At 49.3% G+C, this 18,670-nt stretch overlaps 1 protein-coding gene across 1 annotated transcript; it reads right to left on the bottom strand.

Moving 5' to 3' along the window:
- Positions 1–11,557: 11,557 nt before the first annotated feature.
- RIPPLY3 (ripply transcriptional repressor 3) lies at positions 11,558–18,399 on the bottom strand. Its single transcript, XM_040980438.1, has 4 exons — positions 18,296–18,399; positions 17,685–17,760; positions 13,830–13,900; positions 11,558–11,750 (listed from the first exon to the last, which is right to left on the bottom strand). Exons 1-4 carry the CDS (start codon positions 18,397–18,399, stop codon positions 11,558–11,560), a joined length of 444 nt encoding a protein of 147 aa, XP_040836372.1.
- Between the last annotated feature and the right edge of the window lie 271 nt (positions 18,400–18,670).

The raw sequence follows: 18,670 nt of genomic DNA, 5'->3' as shown, positions 1-18,670 counted from the left end.
TACTCAGTTGTCCCACCCATAAGCAGTGTTTGCTCAGGTCACTTCTGAAGAAGGATGAACTTGTGTTTATACTCGTGATATTTCTGCGTTAGGTCTGTTTACCCTTAAATCACTTCAAGGGACTCTCTAGATTCTTGCAAACTAAAATGATTTCTACTAAAACTAGCCATACACAAAACCTATGACCCAGCAGCCACTCCTAGCCATATAGTCTGCAGGAATGCCTACATTCCGTGCATGAAAGACATACCCACAAATGCACACAGCGGCATGAATAATAGCTCACAAGTGGAAGGAATCCAAATGCCCATAGTGGTTAAACAGCCGTGCATCCTTTCAATAGAACACCACAGAGCAGTGGTCGCTCTTAGGTACACAGTGTGAAGTGAAAGATACAAATAAGTACGTGGTATGTGATACACACCATTTATGTATGTTCACAAATGGAGAACACAGGTTTATGATATTAGACGTCAGACAGGGAGTGTGCATCTGGCTGCACGGTTAAGACCCCTGCATCCACGGCACAGTGCCTGGGGTCAGTTTGCACCTGCAGCTCTTGACTCCAACTTCCCGATAATGCAGACTCTGGGGAGCACCCAGTGAGGACTCGAGTGTATGAGTTCTGGCCCCCCACATGTTTCTAACTCCCAGCTCTGGTCCTGACCCAGTCCCAGCTGCTGTGGGCAATTGCAGTATGAATCTGCCATTGGGATCTCTTTCTCTCTCTCGTGTCTCTTTCTACCTCTCAAGTAAAATAAATGCATAAAAGAAGTTGAACTAGTAGATACCTGGGGAGAAGGGTAAGTGTGGTAGTTGGGAGGGAATCAGCAGTTTTGGGGAGTGATGGGAATCTCAGCTTGATGATACGGAAGACAGTAACCTTTGACAATCCATTAAGCATTTATTACTTGCTTGTTTTTCTGCATATACCATTTGTTGCTGAGAAATAGAGTTAAAATTTATCTTAAACTTTAGTGACTTATTATAGTGACGATAACTATTGCTGGGGACAAAATATTGTTGTACAAATCACTGGATCGCTATTTGTGGTGTTTGTTGTAGCTGGAAGGCGTCCAAGTGACCGCTGTGGCATGCCACTGCCGATGCTTAGCCTAGGTCTTACATCTAACTTAAATTTGGGTGTTGACTTCAGCACATTCGTTACCTCCCCTGGTCTTGGAGTTTCAAGTCACTTAAGATAGTCGCTTTGAACACAGACTGGAAAGATCCAGCCCAGTGATGACCTGGGCTTGGGCCACTGGACTTCCTATCTTGTTGTGCTTGGGAGCTGAATGCTGCCCACACACCTGGCACTTCTTTACCTCTGTGTGATGGATGGCTGAGGGGTCACCACAGGGCCTTGATGAATAAACCCAGGCAAGTGAAAAACTAGTCAGGGAAGATACACAGGATTTCTTTAGAATTCTTTTTTCTTAAGGGGAAAAGTTTACTTAAAACATTTAAAGATTTTGGACCCGTCGTGGTAGCCTAGCAGCTAGCCACGATATTGTATTATTCCCAGAATGGAATAGTTAAAGAAAAAGATATAAATATCATTTTAACAGTTAAACTTAAGCTTTATGATTTTTTAAATTTTATTTTTAAAAAAGATTTATTTATTTCTTATTGAAAAGGCAGATATACAGAGAGGAGGAGAGACAGAGAGGAAGATCTTCTGTCTGATGATTCACTCCCCAAGCAGCCGCAACGGTGGAGCTGAGCCAATCTGTAGCCAGGAGCCAGGAACCAGGATATTCTCTCAAGCGGGTGCAGGGTCCCAAGGCTTTGGGCTGTCTTCAACTGCTTTCCCAGGCTACCAGCAGGGAGCTGGATGGGAAGTGGAACCACCAGGATTAGAACCGGGGCCCATGTGGGATCCCGACATGTTCAAGGTGAGGACTTTAACTGCTACGCTATGCTATTATTTTATTTATTATTTTATTAATTATTTTATTTTTATTAGTTTTTTTTTTTTGAAAGAGAGAGAAAGAAAAGGAGAGACAGATTTTTCCAAGCATTGGTTCGCTCCCCAGTCAGCTGTGATGACGAGAACTGGGCCAAGCTAAAGCCAGGAGCCAGGAGCTTGGTCCGTGTCTGAGTGCGGTGGTCAAACCCTTTGGGTGGTCTTTGATTGCTTTTCCAGGTCCATTCACAGGAAGCTGGATGGGAAGTAGAGCACCCCGGACTGGATAGCCACATGTGACATTAACATCTTGTGGGCAGCTGCTCACCCCTCTAACCACAAAACATTGGCTCAGAGTCTAAGCTGTTTAAAATATAACTTTGTTGCAGTGTAGTTTACACATTTTAACCCACTGGTATTATGCAGTTCAAACATTTCAGTAAACTCACATCATTATGTAACAATCACTCTAACGCCTTTACAAAACGTCTTCACCAGCCCCCCCAAATCTTGTGGGCTCCATCAGCATTAGTCTTGTTTCCGCTTCCCAGCACTAAGCAATCCCTGCTTGTTTTCCGTGACTATACATTTGGGTTTTGTTTTTTTTCTTAGTATTTCATTTAAGTGGAATTATGCAATGAAGTCTGGTAGGTTCCGTTTCTTCTACTTGGAGTGATGTTTCAAGGTCAATCCATGTGTTACCATCTTCAAAACTTGTCTTTTTACTGCTGAATAATATCCCATTCATGAGTATGTCGTAGTCCCTGCTTGTCCCAGAGGGAATGCGCCCAAATCCCTGGAGAGCCCTGGAAACTCGGACATGAGACTCTGCACCAACACTGCCCTTCCACCGCCGTGAGTGTGCCGGCCGTGACGGCTGCTGCACGGTGTGTCCAAGGACCACGCATGAACGCGAGACCCGAGCACCAGGTGCGCAAGTTGCCACGTTACTAGAACAATGCTCGGAGGAAGGCTTACAGAGTCTTTATTTCTGGAATTTTTCATTCACTACTTCCGGAGCATGGCTGAATGAAGATGGCCGAAGCTGGAGTGTGAAGCTGAAGAAGGGAGGGTTACTTCCCCATCCTCAGCTGATGGGCGGTTAAGGTGTTGCCAGTTCGGGATTGTTTTTGCCTGAAGCTACGATGGACTTGCGCATACATGGCTTTGTTGTGTAGATCGGTGTTTTCATTTCTCTTGGGCAGATTCCTAGAACTGGAATTACTAAGCTGTACAGAAAATTCTGGTTGGCTTCTGATGAAACAGCCAACCTGTTTTCCCAAGTGACTGTACCATTTTACATTCCTATCAGAATACATGAGGGCTCCAGCTCCCTCACCTCCAGCCAACATTTGTTATCAATATTTAAAATTTTATCTTTATCTTTTATTCATTGGGCCCAATGCAGTAGCCTAGCAGCTAGAGTCCTCACCTTGCACATGACAGAATCTCATATGCCTGTTCTAACCCCTGCGACCGCGCTTCACACCCAGCTCCCTGCCTGTGGCCTGGGAAAGCAGTCAAGGATAGTCCAAAGCCTTGGGACTCTTTACCCACGTGGGAGACCTGGAAGAGGCTCCAGGATCCTGGCTTTGGATCAGCACAGCTCCAGCCGTTGCAGCCGCTTGGGGAGTGGGTCAGCGGATGGGAGATCTTCCTCTCTGTCTCTCCTCCTCTCTCTGTATATCTGATTTAGCAATAAAAATAAATAAATATGTTTTTTAAAAAATCTACCTTTCAAAAAAATAAATAATAAATAAATCTTTTAAAGAAATCACTCGTTTATTTCAAAAGAAGAGAAAGGGAGAGAGAGTAGAGCTGGGACAGAAATCTCCCATCCTCTGGTTCAGTCCCCGGATGGTGATAACTCAAGGACCTGAGCCACATTCACCGCCCCCAGGGGCCCACACAGGGCTGGCTTGGAGGTGGACTGATTAGAACTCAGGTTGGAACCCGTTAGGAGAATCGGAACTGCCAGTGGCAGTGTAACACGCCCCATCTCAATGCCTTCTCTTGTTACCCATTTTTTTTAAAAGCTGTGCCCCATTAGGTAATCCCGCTTTGGGGATTTACCCAAACGATTAGCAATCGGTCTGTAGAAGAGACACGTGCAGTCCCACGTTCATTGCAGCATTACACACAGTAAGCGAGAGGATCAGCCCCGGTGCCCGTCAGGAGATGAATGATAAGGAGAATGTGGTACATAAATCTGTCATGGAATGGAAGGAATCCTGTCATTTTCAACAACGTGGAGGGAACTGGGAAGCTCTTCCACATGAAGCGACTCAGACAGAGGCCAATCCCCACCCCGTGCTTACATGACGAATCAGACACAACTGGACTAAGAGCCTGGAGGAGCCGTGACACAGAGGGTCGCTGGGCACAAAGCCTCAGCAGACAGGACTGTTGCTTCAGTTAACCACAGCGTATGAGGCATTCCAGGATTGCGGAGAGTAAATTTCAAATGTTTTCACCACATAGAAAGATGAGTAACCAAAGGGGGGAGTGAATGTGTCTGTAAGCTTGATTGATTGATCTTTTATGATCTTCGTAATCACCATATCACTTCATGCCCACACATACAGCTGTAAGCTGTCCAACTACGCAAACACATATTAAATGAGTAAACAATGGAACAGACATTTCCCCTGGCAGCTAAGACACCTGTGCCCCACGCTGGGGGTCTGTAGCCAGATCTCCCTCTGACTCCAGTTTGCTGCAGACGCAGAGGGGGAGTGGGGTTGGGCCAGGGGTCTCGTGGGCAAGAGGGTCTCGTGCCACACGTGGGGAAGACCTGCACTGAGTCCCACGGCAGTGGCTTCTCAGCGTTTGCCAAGTGGACCAAAGGATGGGCTCATTCTCCCTCCGCCCCTTACATTTTAGAGACAGGTTGCACAGGGCAGCTGCTCGGGATGCCCTCCTCCTGCATCAGAGTGTGTGGTGGCTCGGCTATTCTGCTTCCAGTTGAGCTTCCGGCTCAGGTGCCTAGGAGGCACCAGGTGATGGCTCAAGTGTTTGGCTCCCTGGTACCCATATGGGAGATCCAGATGGAATTCCTGGCTCAGCCCCATTTGGGCGTTTCAGCAATGAACCAGTAGACTGAAGGTCTTTCTTTCTGTCTCTGTCTCTCCCTTTTTCATTGCCACTCTGCCTTTCAAACAAATAACTAAATCGTTAAGATGTTTGAAGGAAAATGAAACCATAGCCATTCTGGCAGATGTGTAACTATCCCTGACTGTGGCGTTGATTTCTGCGGTCATCCTGATCATGGCCTTCAAATGGTTAAAGCTGGGAAACAAAATCTGCTTATAATGGTTAGTACACAATGATGCAGCAGTATTGGAATAATATCACATTTTGGATTTCCCCTGCAATCTCCCTCTAGACAGTTAAAATTATTTTTACCATTTTATTATCCATCATTTTCATGATCGTGACCAAAAGCTGGCTCCTGACGCATAGGTCTCTCTGAAAATTCTACAAAATGAGTCACGCAGACATGACTCAGCTCTGTAGAAAAACAACAAATATTCCCTCTGATATTTCTGTGTAAGATGACTTTTCTCTGCTTAAATGCAGCATCTTCCTATTACAGATTTAAAAAGCGACTAAAACCAAACTGCCCAAACCACCACCAACAAAGCAGCTCTGGGACTTCAATTAATTATACCTGATTCATAATAAAACAATGGGAAAGCAGTGACAAAGTGTGTGAGGAGGAGGCCGGGGCTGTGTCACAGACTCGGGGAGGAGGGGTGACAGGTGATCCGTGGTCAGGTGCAAGCCTGCCTTGAGCGATGCTGCCCCAGTTGGAGTCAGGCCGGCCTCTGCTCCCTGCCAGGAGGGGAAGTGGCACCTTCCAGGACTGGATCCTCTCTGCTTGCAGACGGGTGAGCAGAAGGCCCCTTCAAAAGCAGGTTCTTCAAGTTCCCCAGGGTCTTCTTGAGGGGAGCGTGGGGGTGGGGTGCTGGACACCCCAGGCCTCCTTTCGCATTTCTATTTCACACCCCATCTCTTGGATCTTGCCACGAGATCTCAGTCCCCCATCTGTGGCCACTGCCTGGACCCTGCTCAGCCTCTGGCCTCCTGGTTTGTTTGCAAAGATGACAAAAGTGTATTCTTTCAGGGGAAACCTCTTCTTCTCCAGAAGTTTTGAACCATGCCCTCCTTTTCTAGTTCTTGCACTGTTTTGCTGGCTGCTGGACGTTAAACAGGTAGAGCAACAAAAATAACTATGCTCTCACTTCCACTCCCAGAAACCCACCCAGTGGAAGTGGTCCTGCGTGTCCATAGCAGCTGAGGACAGAAAGCAAGAAATTAAGTGGTCTTACTTTTTTTTTTCATCTTATTTCAAAGGCAGAAAGAGATCTTCCATCTGCTAGCCACTCCTCAAAGGGTCCAATGAAGAGCTGGGCCAGGCCAAAGCTGGAGCCAGGACTTCCACACAGTCTCTCCCGTGAGAGTCAGATGCACCAGAATCTGAGCCAGCATCTGCTGCCTCCTTGACGCATCAGCAGGAAGCTGGAGTGGAAGTGAAGTGGCCAAGACTCTGACTGGCACTGTGATTTGCCACGTGTGCATCCCAAGTAGACACTTAAGCCCCAAACTTTATATAATTTAGGAGAATATTTTTATGCTTTGCTTCAAAATCAATGTAAAAGTCTCAAGTGCCTTTCTCTGAAGCCAGAATTTGTTCCTGAGTTCTGACAGGTAGAATCCACGAGCATTCTGCCTGGTTGACGGCCTGTGTTTCATGTTGGGGCAGACTTTTTTTTTTTTTAAGATTTTTGCTTTATTTTTACAACAAAGTCAGATACACAGAGAGGAGAAGAGACAGAGAGGAAGATCTTCCATCCAATGAGTCACTCCCAAGTGACCGCAACAGCCAGTGCTGTGCCCATCCGAAGCCAGGAGCCAGGAACTTCTTCCAGGCATCCCAAGCGGGTAAAAGGTCCCAAGGCTTTGGGCCATCCTCGACTGCTTTCCCAGACCACAAGCAGGGAGCTGGATGGGAAATGGAGCTGCCGGGACTAGAACCAGTGCCCATATGGGATCCCAGTGCTTTCAAGGCAAGGACGTTAGCCGCTAGGCTACCGCGCCGGGCCCCACAGACTTGTTTAATAACAAGTGTGTTGTTCTTCCAGCGTGAAGTCACCGCCACTGAAGATGCATTGTATACTGTGCCTTGGAAAATTCTAGAAGAAAGATGCTACATTATCTTGTTGATCTATTAATGGGATCACTCTCTTTGGTCAACAGCACAGATTTGTGACAAAAAGAATTGAATTTTCTGTATTCCCTTTTCTTGCTAAGGAAAAAAAAAAGGATTTGTGTATTTATTTGAAAGGCAGAGTTACACACAAAGAAGGAGAGAGACAGAGAGAGAGAGAAAGAGAGAGAATATCTTCCATCTGCTGGTTCACTCTTCAAATAGCCATAATGGTTACGGCAAGGCCAGGCTAGACATAAAAGGTCTTAATCCAGTATTTTACAAAATGGCACCAAACGTAAATGCTAAGCAGCTTTCTTTTTACAATTTCTTTTTTGTTTTTTCTTTTTTGTTTTATTACAAAAGAGACATAGAAAACATGTTATCTTCCCACTACAGTAAAACTGATTGAAAACAACACGACAACAAACAGGAGTGTATTTCCTTAACAGTCTGTTGAAAGACTCAAAGTAAACATGCCTGGAGATTTGAATAAACCAGCATTACCACAAGGTGGGCAGTGCGGAAGATGGGCTACAGAGTTGGGGTGAAGGTACAGGTGTTTCTGACATGGTTGCAAGAGTCTGCATACTGGCAATTTTTTTCTGTGACACTAACAGAAGGATACTCAGTCGTCACCACCACAAGCAACTGCTTTACAAATATATACTTGATGGGAAGCTTGGCTCAGGGTAACTGTGGTGGGAGTAGCTGCTCTGATGAGCTTATGGATGACTCCAGGCAGAGATATAGACAGCAGCTGTGAAATCCACCTGCTTCGTCACTATCAGGCAAGATGCTTCAGAGACACCAAATGTAAAGGGAGAGGGTGAAGCAATGGGGAGTCAGGGAGACTGGGGAGAACTGAGGAGATGGGGTTCATAAGTCAGATGCAGCTGATCCCTCCTTGTAGGAGCACAGGCAAATGTGAGAGAGATTGAGAGAGACAGAGGAGGGAGAGAGAGACGGAGAAAGAGAGAGAGAGAGAAAGAGAGAGCAATAGCCAGGACTGGGCCATGCTGAAGCCAGGATCCAGGAATTTTATCCAGGTCTCCCATGCATGTGGCAGGGGCCCAAGCACTTACACCATCATCCATCATCCACTGCTTTCCCAGGTGTGCTAGCAGGGAGCTGGATGGTAAGTGAGCAGCTGGGACTCAAAGGATGACTCATGCCTGTGTCGCACGTGGCAGCTTAACCCACTGTACTGCAACACCAGCCCCCAGATTACCCATAGAACAAGAAAGAAAATTAGAAAGAAAAGTAGGAGGAACATCAGACCAATGGTAGCTTCCTGACTTTCAGATGTTAGATCATAGGGTTAATTTTAAGAGGGAAAGAGAAACTTTTACAAGAGAAAACTCTGGAAGCCTATGTCACCTTATGAGAAGGTACTGTGAAAGCATTTTCAACCACACGGGGGTTAGGCAATCATCTTTGACAAAGCTCTCAAGAGCAGCAAGCATTTTAACATTTGTCTGACCTTGTCTAGGCTAAGTGAGACTTAGAGGTATGCTACCTGACACTGGCACTGCAGGACAACAATTTAAGCCACCTGTGTCACCAGCATCCCATATGGGTGCCTATTCAAATCTTGGCTGCTCCACTTCTGATCTGGTTCCCTGCTACTGCTCCTGGGAAAGCAGAGGAAGAGGGTTTAAGTGCCTCGGCTCCTGTATCCACATGGAAGACATGGAAGAAGCTCCTGGTTTGGGCCAGCCCCAGCCCTGGATGTTGCAGCCAACTGGGGAGTGAACAAGTAGATGGAAGATCTCTATGTATCTCTCCTTTCTAAAATTCTTTCAAGTAATTAAAATAAATATTTAAAGAAAAATAAAAAATACCACTTAATCGGGAGTTAAAAATATTTAAACCCGGGGCTTGGTGTAATCACTTAACTGGCTAATCCTCCTGCAAGTGCTAGTATCCCATATGGGCATCAGTTCATGTCCCAGCATGTCCCTGCCAGCTCCCTGCTTGTGGCCTGGGAAAGCAGTAGAGGATGGTTCAAAGCCTTGGGACCCTGCACCTGTATGGGAGACCAGGAAGAAGCTCCTGGCTCCTGGCTTTGGATCGGCGTAGCTCTGGCCATTGTGGTCACTTGGGGAGTGAACCAGCAGATGGAAAATCTCTCTATCTCCCCTCTCTCTGTAAATCTGCCTTTCCAATGAAAATAAATAAATCTTTTTAAATAGGAAAGCACTGTGCTTCTTTGACGCCAAGATAATGCTGTTAACAACCATTGATAAAGCATTAGGTCAAAAACAACTCTTGCTATGAAATGAAAATTTTCAAATGGAGGCTTGGAATCATTTTTTACATTGGTTGCTTTTTCTTGCTAAAACTGAACATTCCCTTAAAAAAAATCAGGTCTCTATGTAAAAACATTCCATTGTTTAGGCATATTCCAAAGAGTTTCAATGCATTTCATATGCTTTTTGCTAAAACGTGATTATACAGCCAAGTAAAAATTGAACCTCTCTCATTTGGTTCCAACAATGAGTTGATTGTCAAGACATGATGGAAGTTTACTTATGAAATCTCAACAAAAACTTCTGCAAAAAATGGTGGCTGAGACACCATGATTTACTAAATACTTAATTAAAAAATATTAATTTGAAAATAAAGTGACAGAATGAGGAAGAGGTATCTTCTAGCTGTTGGTGTACTTCCCAAATACTTGCAATAGCCCAAACTGGGTTAGGTCAAGGTCACAAGCCAGGAACTCCACCTGGATTCCCCACGGGCAGCAGGGGCCCAAGGGCTTGGGTCATCATCTGCTGACTCTCCACCTTAGCAGAAGTTGAACTGGAAAAATGGAACAGCCAGGATTCGAACAGGGACCCAAATACGCAATGCAGGTGTTCCAAGAGGCAGCTTAAACCGCTGCACAATGCTCACCCCAATGCATGTCTTTTCTTTGAGTTGATACTTCTCTGTGATATAGCCTGATATTATTAAATATGTAGAGAGTGAAAGAGACGTCCAATCTAACAGACGAGGGATTTTCAGAAAGTCTGTACGGTGGACCAGAGTCGCAGCACTGCCGATGAACCTGTTGTCTGTGAAGCTGCCCCCTACATCAGAGCTTCTTGATAAAATGTGCTTGAGAAAGCAATGGAAGACGCCCTGAGTGCTTGGACCCATGCCACCCGAGTGGGAGGTTCGGACAGAATTCCGGGCTTCTGCCCTCTGCCTGCACAGCCACTGTGGCCCTCTGGGGGGTGAATCAGTGGACAGATGTTCTCTCTCTCTGTCTCTCCTAAAAGCAACTGCCGCTCACTTTCGACAGGAGCAACAGTGGAGGATAACCTTGTAGTGTGCACTTTTCGGTTTGTGGAACCGGTTGCACGTATTATCCATATTTTAAAGCAGCAGAGTGCAGTGTGAGCACTGAGGTTACAGGTCATTTTCTTTTTCGTTCTGTATTCTAAAAAAGAATAAATATTGTCTTAAAAATCTCAAGGACTTTCAAGACTCCCAAAGCAGGAACTAATGGAATCTTAAACATATCTTAAAACAAAAGAAAAAGAAGCAATTCTCAACCATTCTTTTCTTCAAAATATTTATTTCAAGTAGAAATTTATCCCGTAAAATGTACTTTTTATGAAGAAACCTGCATGTAAGAAAATTAGTTTAAAAATCTAGAGGAATTCAGTTCTTTAGCTATCAAAATATTTTTAAAAATCAAAATAACTTTACATTAGATGCTTTAGCTGAAAAATGTTGCTTTGTCAACACTGAATCACTCCCGGCCAGAGTCAGTGTTCCGCCACGGATAAACCCCCAGGTCACACACGCGGGCTCAGCCCTCAGAAATCCCCCACCATTGGCTCCTCTTCGGGAAATTACCAGTGCTTTGGCTTTGCTGCTTGCTTTTTATTAAGTCAATTTCTGTCACCTCTCCAAACTGCTCCAACCACAATCACCCTTGGGCACTGGGTTAAAATGAGATATAATGGCAAACTCATTTTTATGCAAGTTAAAAATAATAAAGAAATCACTAAATAGGAGTATTCAGTGAGAAACAGAGCTGGGTCCCTAGTCCCCACAGGGCTCTCTGGCCATCTGGTCAACAAAGTTGGCCTTCCCTGGACACAACCCACGTGGACACGCCCCTTCCCCCACGAGTTTAACATCTTTTGGTAAAGATGTAGAATACACGGGGTACACTGAGAAATCGGGCCAAGAGAGAAAAGGAAAAAGGCTGAGTGCTTCCAGGCGCCGAGAGCTGACCCGAGGCAGCCCTCTCCTCCGCGTCCTGGTGCTCCAAGTCTCTGCTAACCCAGCAGAGGCGGTGTCCTGGCACAGTAGTGGCAGTGGCGTCTGGAGGAGGGAGATGCTTTTGAGAGAGGAGCTCCTTCACTTGGCTGAAGAGCAGGGCCCGCCTCTGGGGGAGTCTCCGGCTGGAAGCTGACCCCTGCCACAGGGGCCACCATGGATCAGCTGGGCTCTGCCTGGGGAGCCGCGTTCCCTGGCCCCTCGGCCTCTTGCTCCTGGTCGTCACCTTCGTCATCAGACCCGTCGGATTCGTCGTTGTAGAAGTGAATGGTGGCCTGCACAGGGAAGCTGGCCAGCACCTTCTCCCCGGAGCTCTGCAGGTACTCCTGGCGCTTGGAAACGGGGAGGTAGAGCCTGTGGCATTCCAGAAACAACCCGTTAGTCTGCAGTCGCCTTCCACTTTTCCCTAGCAGCAAGCCAACAATCCCACTACCTCCCCACTCCTCCCAGACCTGCCTCACTACATACAGACTTCAGGGGTTTTGGTTGGTTCTTTCCTTCCTTCCTTCCTTCCTTCCTTCCTTCCTTCCTTCCTTCCTTCCTTCCTTCCTTCCTTCTTCCTTCTCCCTCCCTCCCTCCCTCCCTTCTTTCCTCTCTCTGTCTCTTTGGACTGAAGCTGGTCTGTTAGAAACACAGGAAGGAGAAGAGCCGCTCCCCAACAACACTCAAGGACCCTGAACTCCAAGACGCAGCTGAAGGCCTGGCGCCCTGCTGCCTTGGTAACAGGTGGCTGGGCTAGGCCACCACTGCTCCAAGCCCTGTGGTGCTGGCAAGGAAGCAGGTCAGCTCAGCAGCGGTTGCCCTAGAGACGCTCACAGGGCAGGGCCTTTGCTTTGCCAGAACGGAAAGGACAAGCTTGGGAAAGGAAGCGAAGACTTAAAAATGTGCAATCTGGAACTCCGATACTTTGGAGATGATGGCTTTAGGCACAGGAAATACTTACAACCTACTCCTCTCTCCCTTGTGTTTTGTTTTCTTTGTTTGTTTGTTTTAAATCCTGCAAGTACCCACCGCTTGCAAACTCCCTGGCTTTTCTCCATGTGCTTTCAAAGCCGTGAGAGATTTTGTGCATCCCTGTGATTGGCAAAGCTGACGCCACAGCCCCTTCACAGGTGGAGGAAGGACCGATGCAGAAAGGGTGAAAACAATACGTGACAAGTCACAGCTGCTGCGATGCCGGGGGACATTCTTATTCATCACCACTAAGTGGAAGGTACTAGCCGGCAGCAGATGGAGGCCAGGTCGGCCAGGTCACCGCTGAACATCTTACAACACCCAGGACAGTGCCCTCCCCTCCTCCTGAGTGTTAGTGGGGCAGGCCCTGGAGTGGGGCGGTGGGGCAGCGGGTGCAGGGTGCCTCCGGGGGAACTGTGAGCAAGGGAGCAAATGAATCCTTGCAGGGCATCAAGCAGGTGGTAATCCCCCCAGCACCAGCCAGGAGCCTCTAAAACTACAGATGCCCCAGCCTGACCTGGGAGCCAGTCCCTGGCAGAACTAGCCAGGCCCCTGCTGTTTTAATTTATTGGAGAAGCAGAGAGACAGGGAGAGTGCCCATGTACTGCTTCGCTCTCTAAATGCCCCCCCAACAGCTATTGTACGGGTTTGGGCCACGCTGTAGCGGGGAGCCTGGACTCCACCCAGGTCTTCCACATGGGCTGGCAGGGACTCAACTCCTGGGACCAGCATCAGCTACTGCCTCACTAGGTGTGCACTAATGGGAAGCTGGACTCTGAAGCAGAGCCAAGACTTGAACCCAAGAACTCGAATAACGGGGTGTGGGTCTCTCAACAGGTGTCTTACCCATCAGGTCAAGTGCTTGCACCGGCGAGCACATGTTTAAAAGCATCCCCAGCCATGCTAGGAGAATGGAAGCCACAGCTGCGAGGGACACCATGAAGCAGGAAAGATCAGCACAGCCAGTCTGAGGGACATTCATCACTCCAAACGAACATCTCTGGTTTTTCAGGCTAACCTGGCTGAGAACACCCCAAGGCGCAGTGATGGCACAGGTGTGGTCAGTATGGGTGATGGGAAGGAGAGCAAGGTAGATGAAGATGGATAGAAATCCTGCACATGAGCCACTACTGCCATGGCTTGTTACGGAGTCCTAATCACGTCGACTCTGGGCTGGTTTGTATCCCAGGAGAGAAACACTAATGAGCCTCCATCTCTAAGCATGTGTGCACTGATGGTTCCTATGCAGTGGACTTGAACACGAGGCGCGATATCCAGAGACGTAGGCCAAAAGCAAACAAGACGAGCGATTCCTAACTCACACAGGTGGATGCCAGAAACCCAAGGAGACAGCCTTCAACTCCTGGGTATGTGCAAACCAAACAGCATGGCGCTATTGGCCACTTGGCTGAAGACACCAAAGGGGATCTGTGCTGGCATGAAAGTGAACTGACAGATGTCTCAGTGTCCACAGGTTACCTGACCGGATGTTGGAACCCGAAGGCCCCCTTGGATCCTAAAGCGTGTCGTCCGTCTCCCCCAGGCTCCAGCTGCAAAAACAGACACAGACAGGTCAAGGTGCCTGCCCAAGGGTGCCATCCGCATCACCTTTGGAGGTACCTGTCCTGGCAAGAGAAGACTTGTGAACTTAAAGGTGGGCATTTGATGGCAGCCGTTCTCTTGCCACTTGGGGCAACTACTCCCTGTAACTGTTTCTGATCTGGCTGCCTGCTAATGTGCACCCGGAGAAACACCAGATCACAGCTCAAGGACCTGAGTCCCTGCCACCAATGTGGGAGCCCCAGGTGGAAGTTTGTGATTCATAGCTTGTGTGAGCATTTGGGGAGTGGCCCAGCAGGTGGGAGGTAGCTTCTTTGCCTTTTAAAGAGATGAAAATAAGAAGTTTTTTCTTAATGATTTTATTTGTTTTTATTTGAAAGGCAGATTTATATATTTACAGAAAGAGAGACAGATCGTCCATCCCTTGGTTGACTCCCCAAATGGCCACAACGGCTGGGGCTGAGCTGCTCTCAAGCCAGGAGTCAGGAGCTTCTTCCAGCTCTAGCATGCAGATGCAGGTGCCTAAGGACCTGGGCCATCCTCTGCTGCTTTCTCAGGCCAAGAGCAGGGAGCTGAATGGGAAGTACAACAGCTGGGACTAAAGCCAGCACCCTTACAGGATCTTGGCACCTGCAGGTAGAGGATTGGTCTGTTGTGCAATGGTCCCAGTCCTGAAAAAGGAAAACTTTGTAAAGAGTGTGATCTCCACTAAGAGCAATGGGCAGGCAAAGGAGAAGCAGATTCCCAGCACATTTCATGGACACCCACTAGCGGATGACGAGCCCAGGAGAGGGGAGCCTGCACGAGCCCTGGGTACAAAGGATAACAGGAATGAGCATGAGAGTCAAGCAGAGAGCCTGCTCATCTACACCAATAGCACAGCAGGGTGACAAGGAGGGTGCAGGGGACACCCACCTGTGAGTGTTACTCCCCATCTCCCACACTCCTGGGGTGCCAGGCGGCCCCGAATGGGTTTGCATGAAGGATTGATGGGCAGGAAGTCACGGTTGGAGCTCCAGGCTCTATTGAAGGTTTAGCCTTAGTGGGAAGTGGAGGAGGGGACATCCTGAGGTGACCCGAAATGGACTACGGTGCTAGACCCCCAAAACCCTAAGCTTTCAGGAGTCCTTGTGCTGGACCCTTGTGCTGGGATATGGGGCAAAGTCTGCTATGGTGTGACAAGAGAGGACTTAGGGCTGGGATGAGGTTGATCTCCACGTCAAGCCATCCTGCAGGGGACCCTGGTGTGTGTGTGTAATACATGCATGTATGTTTGTACATGTATGCTACACCTGTGCACAAACTGGCATGAAGTGAGCCTTTGCGGACACTGCGTCCCATCAGCTCTATTTGTATAAAACATGGTGATTGGGGGCCGCATGGCGACGTGGCAGATTAATCCTCTGCCTGCAGTCACTGGCATCCCATATGGGCAGATTTGAGTCCTGACTATTTCCATTCCAATCCAGCTCCCTGCTTGTGGTCTGGGAACACAGCGTAAGATGACAGTCCAAGGTCTTTGGATTCTACCCACCATGAGGGAGACTGGGAAGAGGCTCCTGGCACCCAGATTCACATGAACTCAGCTCTGGCCATTGAGGCCATTTGGGAAGTGAACCATGGGATAGAGAACCATCTCTCTCTCTTTCTCTCTCTGTAAAGAATCTTAAAAAAACAAACAACAATAACAAAAAACCAGCGATGAGTTAAGGAGAGCTAAATGAGGTCTGGCTGTGGTTTGGAGGTGGCCCAAACCTGTCCCAGAAGGATTGTGTGTTGACATGAGATAAAGTCAGCAAGGTGGAGCCTGTGACTAAATCCTGGTGGCTTCACAGAGAGAAAGAGACCAGAACACACCTACACTGTCTCAACCCCAGGGGGTGTCCTGTGCTGCCCGGGGACCCAGCCAACAAGGACATCACTAAAGGCAGACCCCAGGCCTCAGAGCAGAGGTGTGAGCTGCTTTGCACATCTTTTATTTATAAGTAACCTACCTCAGGCATTTTGTTATAGTAACAAGACTTGGCAAAATTTCAGATTCTGACCATTAGGAACATAACCAGCTAGGAGCAGGGTTCACCAGAATACACAGGAGTGCTTTTCCTGGGAGGCAGACAGCAGAAGTCATAAAAAGAGCAAAGTTGCCTTCCCTTCGCTACACCAGCCTCTGGTTGGGCAAAGACCACCCTGCACGTGTGAGAAGCTGGGAAGATGGGATTGGCCCAAGACCCCAGGCCTTGATCCCTTCCAGGAAATCACAGGCGCACAGAGCAGGGAGTGGCCATGGAGAGCAGATGGAGGAGGAGGAGGCGAGCATGGTCAGCTCAGGCACAGGACCTGGAGATCTTCTCCTGAGTTAGGGTTAGGTCACCCTCACAGCTTGAGGAACTCTAGGGGACTGGGCCCTGGAGCCCAGGAGAGCTCCAGCTTGGTCAGGAGAGGGCGCTGTGGAACAAGAAGCTTCTTCCCCAAGCCTGGCTGTCTGCTCTATTGCTCTATTACGGGACTCTCCCAAAAGCTGGACAGGGAGTAGGGTTGTGTTGGTGGACGGGCAACACCCACCCTCCCTGCATCCATTTAGGCTTGCCTCAGCAAGGCAGGCTGGCCATCCACTAGCAAGTCATCTTTTTTCTCACAAGAGAAGGAAAACCCCAAAGCCACCTTGCATAACATTAGGAGCTATGTAGGATTCTTGCAAACACCCACAGGGCTCACGTCCAGAGCAGGTGTCAATTAAAAGAAAAATGAATAATGGCAAACATCTTTATTCTCTCTCTTGCATCCACTTTAAATCTTGCTAAGAGCTTCTGTTTGCATGTAAAAGAGGAATTATGTAGCCGTGGTAGGTAAGAATGTTTGGGGCTTAAAAAAAAATCATCTCTTGTTCATTTGATATAGATTTCATTTGCTTCACTCTTAAATTGTCTACGGTAATTGAAACACCATTTCTAACATTCAGATTTTCCTAAGTAAGTATCCCAAGGCACAGGACAGTGCAGGCCCGCTGTCCTGTGCTATTCTTTCTCTTATCCTACTGCAAGCCACGCACTAAGCCTCGTGCCACCTGAGTTCTGCGGCTTCAAGGCAGGGTCCTTCCTCGCCAGATGAACTCCTCAGTGTGTTGAAAACCATCCTTTCATATTTTTGAAAGGAAACAAAGGAAAGGCAAACTCATGCAAAGCCAGTGTTCACTCGGTTGAAGCAGGAAGCAACCCGGCTACTCAGGCAGGAACACAGAGGGGTCCGGGTCATTCATCTCCCCGACAGAGCCCGGCTAAAGTGTATTTGCTCAGACAACACCAGCCGCCTCCTCGCAGGGTCTGCTGCCCGAGTCCACAGTGCTCCAGAGGGGCCCGACGGCGGGTGGGCGGGGGCACGCCGTGGGCACCTAGCCCGGCGCTGCCCCTGTTTGCCCAGCGTCAAGAGCGCACTCAGCTTCCCTCCAGTGTGGGGGGCAGGCAGGCGAGGGGCAGCCTCTCTCCTCTCCTAGGCGGATTAGTGCGGAAGTAGCCCCCACCAGGGGAAAAAAAAAATCCCGGTGGACTCCCAGGAGATTGGTCATGCCCTGGTTGGCTTAACTTTTCAAGAAAGGCACAGCCACCAGGAAAGCGATTTGCCGGTGACTGGGGTCCAGCGGCCACCAGGCTCGCCAGGGATTGCAGCTCCCAGATTCCAAGTCTCCATACTGAGGGTCAGGTAGCCAGAGGAGAGGGGCGCCCGCCTTCCCTCACTGCAAGGGAGGGGTGGCCTGGCCCCTGCAGGGAGCTCACTTACCCTGCCCGGGCTCCCCGTTGCGGCGGCCAGCTGGGTATCTCCGGGCGTCGCCGTCCACGGTCTCCACGGTGTGGGGCTGTAAGGAGTACAGGGCAGAGTGAAGGGCAGGCAGGTCACCTAGCTCGTGAAATGGCATCCCGGGGTCACTGTTCTATCTGATGTCACACGGGGCACCGCCAGAAGTCTCCTCCGGTTCTCAGGTCTGTGCCTAACTCAGCGCCCTGACTGCTGTTGCCCTGCCGTGGGCAGGGGGCAGTTCTCTGTCCTGACTCAGGCGCTGCGGAGAGAGAGTCACCTCCGCCACAACCAGCAGGGAACTCGAAGCCGATGGCTTATGAGATTTCTGCTTCCCAGCCTTGGGGGTGGGGGGTGGGGCAATTTCAGATCTTCCAGAAACAGAAGGCGCGGGCCCATTTCCTGGCTAGATAAGTCCGGTGCACCTCCGTGCTCTTCCCAGCACCGAACGCGTCGCGGGCAGAGGACCCTGTGCACCGCTATGTCTAGCTAACCAGCTAGCCAGACGTTGCCGTCGGGCTCCGCGGCGCTGGTTGCGCTCCCGGTGCGCGCTTCTCCCCTTGCGCCCCACCGGGTCACCGCGGGGACACCCTCACCTCTCGGACCCGCGCGGTGGCGGTGACCTCGGGGAACCATCCTCGGGGCAGTGACAGCCTTGTCCCCGCGCCTCCGGGGCTCCAGCCGCCGCCTCGGGTCTCATGTTGCCGGAGAAGCTGCAGCGCGCTCCAGCGGCTGCCCGGCACTGCCAGGCGCTCACCTTCCCGCGCGCTCGGCGCCAGGTTTTAAAAACGGGGCGGAGCGGGGAGGGGACCTGGAAAGCCGGAGGACAGGGCGCTTCGGGACTTCGGGGCGGAGACAAGGCAAGTCCAGGAGAGGACTCGGGAAGTCCGGGGCAAGGGTGCGCAACGCGGACAAAGGAAAACCCGGTGGGAGAGGGGTGTGCCGGGGCCAGGGCGAGGAAGTGCGGGGAG

The sequence above is a fragment of the Ochotona curzoniae genome, unplaced genomic scaffold (genome assembly GCF_017591425.1).
Source record: "Ochotona curzoniae isolate NIBS_2020 unplaced genomic scaffold, NIBS_Ocur_1.0 contig_3498, whole genome shotgun sequence".
In the NCBI taxonomy this organism is placed as follows: domain Eukaryota; kingdom Metazoa; phylum Chordata; class Mammalia; order Lagomorpha; family Ochotonidae; genus Ochotona; species Ochotona curzoniae.
This window is presented reverse-complemented; position numbering and strand designations above follow the sequence as displayed.

Coding starts and splice junctions, on each gene's coding strand:
- RIPPLY3 (XM_040980438.1), bottom strand. CDS start 18,399: ATGAGACCCGAGGCGGCGGCTGGAGCCCCGGAGGCGCGGGGACAAGGC. Junction 13,901..17,684: donor CAACGGGGAGCCCGGGCAGG/GTAAGTGAGCTC, acceptor CTGTTTTTGCAG/CTGGAGCCTGGGGGAGACGG. Junction 11,751..13,829: donor GGGTTCCAACATCCGGTCAG/GTAACCTGTGGA, acceptor GGAATGCCACAG/GCTCTACCTCCCCGTTTCCA.